This window comes from Podarcis tiliguerta (genome assembly GCF_965153285.1).
Source record: "Podarcis tiliguerta genome assembly, chromosome: Z".
Lineage (NCBI taxonomy): Eukaryota > Metazoa > Chordata > Lepidosauria > Squamata > Lacertidae > Podarcis > Podarcis tiliguerta.
In genome coordinates, this window is record NC_139553.1 from 46,242,920 (window position 1) to 46,254,975 (window position 12,056).

The 12,056-nt window shown below is 52.3% G+C and overlaps 1 protein-coding gene across 10 annotated transcripts in view; it reads left to right on the forward strand.

Moving 5' to 3' along the window:
- Nucleotides 1-11,983, forward strand: part of ZMYM3 (zinc finger MYM-type containing 3) — a 30,864-nt gene extending 18,881 nt beyond the window's left edge. For all 10 annotated transcript variants that reach the window (XM_083422396.1, XM_083422392.1, XM_083422395.1 and 7 more), the window contains 8 exons: nt 201-347; nt 1,077-1,180; nt 4,899-5,067; nt 5,818-5,969; nt 6,520-6,634; nt 9,324-9,578; nt 9,668-9,785; nt 10,900-11,983. In XM_083422396.1, the coding sequence (XP_083278522.1) occupies nt 201-347; nt 1,077-1,180; nt 4,899-5,067; nt 5,818-5,969; nt 6,520-6,634; nt 9,324-9,578; nt 9,668-9,785; nt 10,900-11,098 (1,259 nt within the window). In that variant the 3' untranslated portion in view covers nt 11,099-11,983. The remainder of the gene's footprint in view (nt 1-200; nt 348-1,076; nt 1,181-4,898; nt 5,068-5,817; nt 5,970-6,519; nt 6,635-9,323; nt 9,579-9,667; nt 9,786-10,899) is intronic.
- The last annotated feature ends 73 nt before the right edge of the window (nt 11,984-12,056 follow it).

The window sequence follows — 12,056 nt, forward strand, 5'->3', positions numbered from 1 at the left end:
TGCTGCCAGTCAGAAAAGGCAGTCCTGAGCCAGATGCACCCAACGGCTTGGTCTCCTCCTCTGTCTCTGCTCATTGCAGCAGCTGGTACTACGATGTTAACATACCCAGGTCTGGGAGCAAGAGAAACAATGGTTCAAGGCAGAGATTTGAAGCAGCGACTTCTTTGTTCACATGCCTGACCTGCTTTCTGTATTCGCAGACCTAGTGAGTAACCAGAGTGCAGAAGGCCTCCTGGAGGACTGCGACCTCTTTGGGCCGGCAAGAGACGACGTGCTCGCCATGGCGGTCAAGATGGCAAATGTCCTGGATGAGCCGGGTCAGGACTTGGAGGCTGACTTTCCCAAAAGTAAGTGCCAAGGCAAACTCGAGGTGTTGGGCATTTGCTGGAGCAGGTGGGGGGGGGGGGGATGCAGCACTGGTCTCCTCTGTGCTCTGGCCGGTGCCAGTTTGGTGGTAAGAAGGATTGCTTGTGCCATGCTTGTCTCAGATCCTTCCTGGGCGCCCCTAGGGCAGGCGTGGGGAACCTTTGGCACTTCAGGTATCGCTGAACTGAGCATGACCAATACTGGCTGTCTGGCATTTTCAGTTATGTATAGGGTCCTCAGTTTCATCTCTGCCTCCTCAGCTGGGAAGAGTGGCTGGGTGCAGGGCTTTCTGAGTGGTGGTTCCACCCTCATTTCCCAATATCCCTTTTGGGGAAGCTCCACCCTGCCCCTTCTCCCTGTTTTCAAAGGGCACTGTGGTCATTGGCCACGCTTGCTGGGGATGATGAGCATTATAGACTCTCAGAATTGTAGAGTTGGAAGGGACCCCAAGCATCCATGACAGATGGCCATACAACTTCTTCTTAAAAACCAGCAACAAGTGGGCGGCTGCAGGTTCCCCACACTTCTCCTGAAGGAGCCCTAGGAAGCCCATTGGAAAGAAGCTGTCTCATTGGCTCGCTCTCCCTCTGCAAGGAGTGGGGGTTTGTTCTTTGCAGGCTTGGTCCTGGAAGGTTATTGTGTGTATCTGCTTGGGGGCAAGGGAGCTCCATAATTGATCCACTTCCCATACTGCTTCATTCCCTACCTAGACCCATTGGACATTAACCCCAGTGTGGATTTCCTCTTTGACTGTGGCCTTGTGGGCCCAGATGACGTCTCTGCTGACCAAGACTTGCCTCGGAGCATGCGCAAGGTGAGTCTGCTCCTCAAGGCCACCCGCTCGCCTCATTTCATCTAATGTTGGCTGATTGGTTGGATTCGGGGTTGAGTAGCCCTGTGATAAGTCTCCCATTCTGGGCTCAGAGCAGCCAGCCCTTCCTTCAGCAGAATGGAACCATTAGGCATAGCATCACCATTTGGAGGAAGGGTTGCAGCTCAGTGGAGGGTCATGCACTCTGCATGCAGAGAGTCCCGGTTTCGGTCCCCCGGTGGCATCTCCAGGTAGGACTTTGGAAAAGGCCCTGACTTGATACCCTGGAGGGCTGCTGCCATTCAGACAATGCTGAGCTTGTTGGGCCAACAGTCTGATTCGGGATAAGGCAACTTCCTGTGCTCTGTTAAAGTTAGGATACCCAGCGTGGTGCCTTCCAGATGACTATGACTACAACTCCCAGCATCCCAAGCAGCTTGGGCTACAGTCAAGGGGGCAATGGGAGCTGCATTCCAACAACAGCTGGAGGGCACCACGTACGAGTCAACTGTTCACAAATGCATTCTCCCCAAAGGTTTTTTAATTGGAAAGGAATGGGATGAGCATCAGGGGGAGGGAGGGAACTGGTGTGAGGGGCCCACTGCTTAAACTAATGCAGATATTTCCAAGCCTTTTGGGTCCACGGCTCCCTTGACCAACTACATTCTTTCTGTGGCACCCCTGTGGGGCTCAGGAGCCCAGTTATGCTACCCCTTGCCTGCAGAGCTGGCAGCTCCTCACCCCTTTTTAAACGCCCTCCCTGGTGGGGTGTGCCCTCAGCCTCCTCCCCTCTGGGAGTCCTCTGGGCTGCCAGCTCCTGGTCTCTGAACAAAGAGAGGTGCCTCTCCGATGGCTCAACGGCACTTTCTCACCCTGGCTCCATTGGGCCAGCCCTCAATTAAATATAGTGCGACCACCTCACGGTACACCAATTACACACACTTCTACAATGTACCCCAGATTATCTAGTGGGGGACTTGTGGGAGGGAAAACTTAATGATTTAGAGCAGAGGTCAGCAAACTTTTTCATCAGGGGGCCGGTCCACTGTCCCTCAGACCTTGGGGGGGGGGCGGACTATATTTTGGAAAAAGAAAAAAAATGAACAAATTCCTATGCCCCACAAATAACCCCGAGATGCATTTTTAATAAAAGGACACATTTTACTCATGTAAAAACACGCTGATTCCCGGACTGTCCGCAGGCTGGATTTAGAAGGCGATTGGGACCCCGGGCCTTAGTTTGCCTACCCATGATTTAGAGTCTCAGGCAGGAGTTCATCAAACACGAAAAGTTTTATTAAGTTTATGACACAAAGTCGGTCAGGAAATGAATTCTTTCGGGTAGAATTCAACTTAGTTACCGTAATTTTCGCTCCAAAACACGCACTTTTTTGCTCCTAGAAAGTAAGGAAAAATGCCTGTGCGTGTTACGGAGCGAATGCACTCATGGCTGCCGTCAGTCAAGCAAAGCGGGAGCCGCTTGCAGGGCTTCTGTCCCGCTCTAGCTTTGCTTGCTTTACAGCCAGGAGGAGGGGGAGGAGCCGGGGAGGAGGGAGGGGAGGAGAGCCATGGCAGCAAAGCGGGCAGCTTACACAGGAGAAGGGACAGACGGGAGCCATAGCGAGCCGGAAAAAGCGCGGCATAGCTAGCAACAGCTGCTGCAGCCTCAGCTAGCAAAGGTCCATGCGCTCTCTAAATGGAGCAATGAGGCTACAGAGGGACGGCAGGGCACAGAAGGGCTCTGAGCCACAAGCGCAGTGAAAACCAGTAAAAAAGTTTTTAAAAAGGCTGCTGGGGACAGGAGGGCACGGGATGAGGGAGAGGGGGAAATTACGATTCTCCCAGCGTCTCAGCTGATCCGCTGAGCAGGACTTGGGTTGCAGGGGATTCGCCATTAGCTGCGTAAAGCAGCAAAGAGGGAGAGAAGGAGCAAAGCGAGAGAGGAAAGGAACTGTTTACACTGCTGTAAGTGGCTGCTGTCCGGTTGGCTCCTTTAAAGCAACAGTGCTCTTTCCCTCCCTCCTCCCCGCTCAGCTCGCCGAAAAGCTCCTTTTCCACACGCCCCACTCGAGCTCCTTCTCCCCTTAAACCCCTCTCCTGCATTATTAGCCGCATCCTTCTCCACACACCCCAGGCGTGCTCCTTCTCCCCTTATACCCCTCTTCTTCATTATTACCTGCATCCTTCTCCACCCACCCCACACGTGCTCCTTGTCCCTTGAGTGCTTTTCCTTCCCTCCCCACTTAAAACGTGGTTACAAAGCACGGATCCACATGGATCCTCAGGATTTTTGCACTGGGTCACCCCAAGTTCACCATCAGATCACATAGCATATCCATGGCTACAGCCTGCACCAAAAAACACACACGCACCCACTGTTTCATGGGGCTGCAATGGCGCAAAAACGTGGTTACAAAGCATGGATCCACATGGATCCTCAGGATTTTTGCATTGGGCTACCCCAAACTCACCGTCAGATCATGTCTGTGGCCACAGCATGAACCACAAAAATCATACATCCACTGTTTCGTTTAGAATATTTTTTCTTGTCTTCCTCCTCTAAAAACTACATGCGTGTTATGGTCAGGTGTGTGTTATAGAGTGAAAAATACGGTACTTTAACTAGATGTCTCAGTCTTAAACACAGTATTATAGGTACAACTCTTCTTAAATTTCAGTTACTAAACATCAATTGGCACACTTCAGGTAGATAAATATTCAGGTTTCCAGAAGAGATGGTAAAATGTTCAAATCAGTTGAAATCATTCTTTCAACACTATACCACTTCCTTCACAGCTTAATCCTTTGGTTCATGAGAGAGTGGCATTTTTCCTCAGTTACCCCCTCTCTTAACACACCTGAGATATCATAAATGGTATTACAGACCCAGGGGATCCCGTCTCTCATCACTGGGTTGGGAGTCTTCTAGGTACTGAACTCTCCCCTCCTGACTAGACTGACCCCTTGGGGAGCCTGAATTCCCACAGGATCTGTCTCTCCTGGCTCAGACTCAGCCCTCCCAGCATACTCCTGTCTGGATACCTTCCCCACACCCTCAGCCTGGTCTCCCTATCCCAGCTGCTCTCTCCCTATGGATAGTCTCCTCAGTGCGTATCTCCTCCTTCCCTCAGAACCCCTTCACCCTCTTTTCCAACCTGAAACCTGTCTAACCTCTCCAAACCAATCATATCCCTCCCCCGGAACTTTGGCCAATCGGACGACCGTTTGCTGGCAGGAAAAAAACAACCCTTGGTGACTCAAACTGCCCAGCAAACAAAACTTTTCCATCATACCTCTTCACACTGCCCCCCTAGCCAGCCCTAGAGGCAGCATTCGCCTGGTAGCTCATAGCCAGAGCTGCTGCAACAAAGAGCTATGAGATGTGAAAAGGCACCCGAGGGAGGGAAGGAAAGAGGGACAGAGGCCAGTGTTGCCTGCGGCACCCCTGACCATCATTCAAGGCACCCCAGGGGGCCATGGCACACAGGTTGAAAACCACTGCACCCCCCCCCCAAGGTAAAGGAATGCAAGGGTGTGAGATGGAAATGGAGAACTGTGTGGAGTACCCTCTTTCCTCAAGCAAATGTCATGCAAAGCAGATTCTGGCTTCGTCTGTCTCCCCCCCCCCCCCAATTTAATGTGGATGCCCTTCTCCCTTGCTGACAATTGTCTTACAAGACAGGCCTTCCTCTCCTCCTCCCTTCCTCCCCACCTCCCCCAGGGCCCGAAGCGCCTGGTTCTCTCAGAGAGCTGTTCGCGGGACTCCATGAGCAGCCAGCCCAGCTGTACAGCCCTCAACTACTCCTATGGTGTGAACGCCTGGAAGAGCTGGGTGCAGGCCAAGTATGCTGGCGGCGAGACCAGCAAGGGCGACGAGCTGCGCTTTGGCCGTAAGTCTGCACCAGGTGGAGGGGCAGTTGCAGTTCTAGGAGATGGGGATGCTGGAGTCAAGGAGGGAGGGAAGAGGAGGAGGAGGAGGAGGAGATGGAAGGTGTGCCGCCCCAGGCACTCAGAAGGGATTTTCTTGGTCGTTCCTCTACCCTCAGAGACTTTGGGGGTTGCTGGTGTCTCCATGGCAGCGGTCCAATAATATACCAGATGACAAATTGGGTGGGTGAAGAGCTGAAGTGGATTAAGTGGACTGCTTCAGTGGATACCGTTAAAACATTTCATTTTAAATTTAAAAACAGACACCTATTTGGGTCCTAATTCAAATCCAGTTAGTCCAGGGAGACACAAAGATTAACATTTCCTCATTTTGTGAAATTGTGAAGATGTGTCTATAGGAACACTCCATCATTTTTGCTACAAGCCCTGGTTGCTGTGATGAGCCTGTTTATCAGGATGTGAGGGCTGCCTTTGTTGGGAGGTTGTGGTCTCTAAGTTGTGGAACTCCCCACAGAGGTGCACTCCTGACACCTTCGTTGCACTGCTTATAGCAAACACCGAAGACGTACTCTTTGCCCTGGCTTTTGACGCCAGAGGTGCGTATTTTTAGGGCTTCCCTTTAGTTTTGTGGTTGTAAGTTTGTTTTAGGTTGCTTTTATTAGTTTCGTTTTAGTGCTGTAGCCCGACCTGGGGACCTTAATTGATGACAGTGATGATGATGATGATCACTCTGCTCTGTTGCTGTCCTGCAGCCAAACCCATGCGGATCAAAGAGGACATTCTGGCCTGCACAGCGGCAGAACTGAATTACGGTCTGGCCCAGTTTGTGAAGGAGATCACTCGTCCCAATGGCGAGCGCTATGAGCCTGACAGCATCTATTACCTCTGCCTTGGCATACAGCAGGTAAGGAGACCCCCCCCCCTCTCCCAAATCTGACCTTCTTTCCTTATGCCCACAAGCAATTGGACCAGCATCTTGCTGCCGAAACACCTGTTGGCTGGCAAGAGAGCTTTCTCTGGGACTGACACATAAGGCTATTGTGTAGGAGGCTGTGATGCTTTTGAATACCTGTTGCTGGAAACCACAGGAGGGGAGAGTGCTCGAATGGGAGAAATTCATGGAGGAGAGGGCTATTGGTGGCTACTAACCACCTTGGCTCGGCTCTACCTTCACAGCTGGAGGCAGGAATTCTTCTGAATACCAGCTGCTGGAAACCACAGGCAAGAGGGCTCCTGTGCTCTCTTGGCTTCCCGCAGGCATCTGGTTGGCCACTGTGAGAACAGGATGGCATTGGCCTGATCCAGCAAGCTCTTATTAGGTTCACACGTTCTTGCCAGCCTAGCAAGTGTTCTGTATGGAGGTGGGGGGGGGGGAGGTAATGAGAGTGTGCATGGGAGAGAGCAGGCTTTGCAGTTTCCTACTTGACTTTGTGCTTCCCATCTCCCCCTTTCAGTACCTGCTGGAGAACAACCGCATGGTGAACATCTTCACGGACCTCTATTACCTGACCTTTGTGCAGGAGCTCAACAGGTTGCTCAGCGGCTGGCATCCCACCATCCTGCCCAACAGTACGTGCCTTTGGGGGGGCCAGAGGGAGGGAAATAAGAGAGGTGTTTTCCCTCGGCATCCTGGGAGAAGTTTCCAGATTTTGGGAAAGGGCTATATACCAGGCTGTCCAATTTTCAGCGGGTAGCACTAGAGCAGGGAATGGACTCTTGCCTTCCTGCTTCACTTAGGGACTTTTCTTGGGACACCCTCCCAGGCACCTAATGGATCTTTTGAGGCTCTCATCTGGACTTAATGCTCATAGTCACTGTCAAGCAAAAGGGCCAAGTTCAGAGGCTTCCAGGTCAGGCTTTGGGCATTTATTTCTTGGTGTCCTCCCCCCACAACAATCACAGTTTGTGGAAGCAGGTTTAATATTTATTACCCACCCTTCACCCCAAGGTCCTGGGGTGGGTTACAACATTAAAAGACAATATCGAAAGCAACTTGTAACCATAAACGTTAGGTAGGTCCTAAAACCACGTGTCAGAAGCCCAGGGTAAAGAGGTGTCCCTTAAGCATTCTCCAAAAGCTGTATGATGAGGGCACCAGATGCACCTTTGTGGGGAGGGAGTTCCACAGGCAGCCACCCCTTAAGCCTCTGAGGGTGGAGGAACCACTGAGAGGACCTTCTCTGCCCATCTTAGCACCCAAGAGGGTCTGTGGTGCTTTGTGCATAGTATATTGACAGCTCTTGGTCTTTTCAGTGACCTGTTCATCAGTCTGTTTTTATAGCCATCCCAGGAAGCAGGGCTGTTTTTCATCCTCTTTTCTTCATTCTTAATTTTGGCCCAAGAAGGCGATTGCCGAGCCAGGATTTGAACCCAGGCCCAATCTTTTGGGTATAGCTGCCGAGCCAGCCCTTGCCAATTTGTTGCTCTCCAGATATTTTGGACTTGCTGGCGAGAGTTCCCAAACACCTGGGGGTCAACAGCTTAGGGAAGGAAAGAGTTCAAAAATTATTAGACCCGGTGTTGAAAACCTTTAGCCCTCCAGATGCTGCTGAACTACAACTCCCATCATCACTGACCATTGGCAGATGGGAGTTGTAGTCAGAGAACCAAAGGTTCCCCATTCTTTTTGGGGGCCAAGGAAGGCGAGCAAAGAAAGAATGCAGCAAACTTACAGAAAGATGAGGAATGGTTGAGGAAGTTGGCGGTGTTTAGCCTGGAGAAGAGAAGACCGAGGGGAGATAAGATAGCCATCTTCAAATAACTGAAGGGCTGCCACACGGCAGATGGAGCAAGCTTGTTTTCTCCTGCTCTGGGGGGTAGGACCTGAATCATTGGGTTCACGTCACAAGAAAGGGGATTCCAGCTAAACATTAAGAAGAAACTTTGGGCACTAAGACCTGTTTGACAGTGGAATGGACAGCCTCAGAAGGTGATGATGGCATCTCCATCATTGGAATGGAGGTGGTGTGGTCGTCTGTCATGGATTATATAGCTGTGATTCCTACATTGCAGAGGGTTGGACTACATGGTGCCTTGGGAGCCCTTCAGTGCTATGGTTCTATTCAAGTTAAAAAAAGATGGTCTGGAAGCCGTAAACCAATTTCCTCCAAACTGGTGCCATGTCCAGTTGTTTTAGATTCCCCCCAGCCTGTGTTGGCCGGGGCTGATTGGAGTTGGAGTCTGAAACATCTAGGGGGACTGGGTTGGGGAGGGCTGCACTAAATGATAGGTTCATGCATGTAGTGCAGAAAAAGAGCCAGAAAATATGCTGAAATGAATATATGTATAAAACACTTCCCCTCTCCAAAGTAACAATTGAAGGGTTTCCCGTACTGGTTTCTTGCCAGCCGTGTGCTTGATTGTGCGCACAGCAGAAAGCGAGCAACTGAGTTTATTATACTAAGGCCAGTTCTAAATGCGTCAGACCTGAGAAAAGCAGGGGGTCCCATGGCAACAGGCTACTTAGGTTTCCTTTTATTGCACCAGATGCAGCCTTCCTAGCCTCTTAGTGCAGCGCTCCTCAACCTGATGCTGTCTATATCTTTTAATTAAAATATATGTATATATAAATAAGCCACACCTTCACACGGAACATCAAAAGGCAGTATGCAGCTTAAAAGCGCAGCAGTGTAATAATAAAAATATTAAGAATGTCAGATATATCAATAAAAGCTTGTGGTAAAGAATGTCAGGTTTGAAAGGCCCATCAGAGTAAAACAGTTTGCAGAAACAATGGCTTCAAGGTACAAGGAAGGAATTTCTGACTAAACATCAGGAAGAACTTTTTGATAGCAAGAGCTGTTTGAAATAGAACGGTCTCTCTCAGGAGGCTGTGGACTCTCCTTCCTTGAGGGTTTTTAAGCAGAGGTTGACTGGCCACCTGTCATGGGTGCTTTAGCTGAGATTCCTGCATTGCAGGGGGCTGGACTGGATGACCCTCAGGGTCCCTTCCAGTTCTGCAATTCTTTGATGCCTACAAGTTGAGCTTGGATGACTCTTGCCAAACCTCTGTACGCAAGGAGTTCCACAGGGCAGGGCCAAGGGAACCTCGGGAGCATGTTGGACCACCCAGAGTTTCCCATCAGAAGGCTTAAGTGATCCAGGTGGGGCATAAGACATCAGGGGCTTCATAAAGCCCAATCGACCTGAATTGCAGCTCCCATGAGCCCTAGCCAGTGCATCAAAGCACAGTTCTTGGCTCTCTCTGTTGCCTTGTGGCTCACTGTGCTTGTGACAGTGGTGGCTTCTCCTTTTGCAGACGCCGTCTTCTCCCGCGTGGAAGAGGAGCACCTCTGGGAGTGCAAGCAGCTGGGCGTCTACTCCCCCTTCGTGCTCCTCAACACACTCATGTTCTTCAACACCAAGTTCTTTGGGCTCCAGACAGCTGAGGAGCACATGCAGCTCTCCTTCACCAATGTCGTGCGCCAGTCGCGCAAGTGCACCACAGCACGGGGCACCACCAAGGTGGTGAGCATCCGCTACTATGCTCCCGTGCGGCACCGGAAGGGGAGAGGTAGGGAATGCTTTCCGCCCACATCCATTTGCTGCCCATCCGTTTTGGGGTGCCCCTGTCCTGACTGTACCTCCACACTCTCCCTGCAGACGGTGGCCTGGGCAAGCGGAAGCGAGAGGAGGAAGCGCCTGTCTTGGAGCAGCGAGAGAACCGCATGAACCCTCTGCGCTGCCCGGTCAAGTTCTACGAGTTCTATCTCTCCAAATGGTGAGAGCCTTTTGCAGCAGCTGACTGCCAGAGGGTGGAGGGCTTCTGAATGCCAGCTGCTGAGAAACCACAGGAGGGGTGAGGTGGCTCTTGTGCTCAGGTCTTGCTTGCTTGGCCCATTCCAGCAACAAGGCCCATTTGATATTCAGTTGGTTCCTGAACATTAGTTGCCTGGGCTCATGGGTCCCCAGTATGATGGCAGTAGGCCATGGACCCCCGCAGAGGCTTTCCCTGGTGCTTGGAGGGTAGTCCCTGACCCCAGTTTTCCCCTGCGGATATTAAGCTTGGGGAGGTTGACTGTTGCTCACTCCTCCAAAACTTGCACCCTCCAGAAAGATTGCACCATCCTCTCCCTCCCCCCCCCCCAAAGATACCCATTAGGCTTAAGAAAAAGAAAAAGCCCCCTTTTGAAGCCTAAATGCATTGGTGGGAATGAACTCCTAGTGGTGCAACAATAAAGGTGCTAGCACATTTGCAAAGCTAAGCAGGGTCTGGTATGGTTTCAAATGGGATGGGGGACTGTGTGTTGAGAATTCTGCATTGTAGGGCATTGAGCTAGATGGTCCTCAGGGTCCCTTCCAACTCTACAATGCCTCATTTCTGTGTGCAGGGGTCGCAGTGCGCACGATAGCAGCTCGTGCATGGTGGTGCTCATGACAGTTTCTCTGCATTGCCTCAGTACTCGCAGAACCCCGAAAGCTTGGCGACCCCCCCCCCCCATTTTGCTGTTAAGTAGATGCCGATGGCAGGGGGAGGCTAGTGCCGTTGCTGCCAGCGGTTGTGGTAGTCATACGCAGTTGGTGTTTTACCCATTCATTTTTTTAAACGGGCATCAAGGGTGGTGGTGGCAGCAGGATGCAGCAGGCATTGAGGCAGCCATTGTGAAGAGCAGGTTGTGTTGAAAGGTTTTGGCCAGAGCAGAAAGCCGCTGCTCTGCAGTCCTTGCTCCTCAGTGCAACTTGGGGTCCCCTGTCTCTTGGTTCAGTGCTTATGTGCTGAGCCTGAAGAGCGGGCAGTGGGGGACCAGGGAAGGGTGGGGTTCCCGCCTAGGCCAGGAGCCCCTTCTCTGTCCTCGTTGCTTATCTCCTCTTGCCTTCCTTCCTTCCGGCTGCAGCCCTGAAAGCCTGCGAAACCGCAATGACGTCTTCTACCTGCAGCCTGAGAGGTCGTGCATCGCCGAGTCGCCGCTGTGGTACTCCGTCATCCCCATGGACAAAAGCATGCTCGAGAGCATGCTCAACCGCGTCCTGGCTGTGCGCGAGATCTACGAGGAGCACAGCCGCGGAGGCGGCCTGGATGAAGAAATGGACTGAGCAGGTGGTGCCGGTCTTGCCAGAGGGAGATTGGGGCCCCCCAGCACTACTCCAGCCAGCTAGTGGGTGACTGTGGGGTGTGTGTGGCTTGCTGCCCCTTTCCTGCCTGGTTTGGCAGGCACATAGGGCTCTAGACACTCCCCACTAGGGGATCCCTTTCCCTCTGACGAGGAGCCACCCCCACCCTCCCTCTCCTCCCACGCTGCCTAGGAGTGCCTGCTTGCCTGCCCCTTTCTCCTTGCTGTGTGTTGGCTTGGGGGGAGTGTCACAGGTAGGCTCTTCGCCTGGGGAGGGAAGGGTGCAGGGTGTGCTGTTGCAGGAGAGCTGGGCTCTGGGGGTGCAGACCCTGTGCCTGGTTGTGCTAATTGGGGCGGGGTGAATGAATTGGCTCCTTGCCGTGCACGTTCTCTTGCACGGGGTGGGGGGTGGGGCTTCTACAGTTCTCCCCTTGCCCAGTAGATGGCAGTCCTCCCTCCCCCCCACCCGTCCTCAACGGTTGAACACTCTGTTCTCTCTCGTTTTGGGGGAGACTAGGCCCTAGCATTGCACCCTGAGCCTCCTTCTCCCCTGCTTCCTCGATGCTAGCTTGGCCGCCCACCCCACCACGCCCACTGCCCCATGAGGCAGAGGCTGCTCAGCATCCCACCAACCCTTTCCTCACCCATCTGTGTGTGTTGCGTTGAACTCTGAGCTATGGCTGGTGCTGGTGCTGGTGCTGTCTGTTGAGCCTGTATATATTGTTCTGGCCCAGCCCCTGTCTGTGTCCTTGTTGCCAGTGAGCCAGTCTGCGGGTCTCGTCGTCGTAGTGATGCCCAGGGCATTAGGACCTGCCCTCCCCGCGTCTCTCTGGAAACCATTCATTTCAAATAAAGGCACAAAAATTTGGCCGACTTGTCTCTCTTCATCTCTTATTCCAGGGCTGTGGTCCTTGTCTCTGTGCCCCCAAAATGTGGTGATG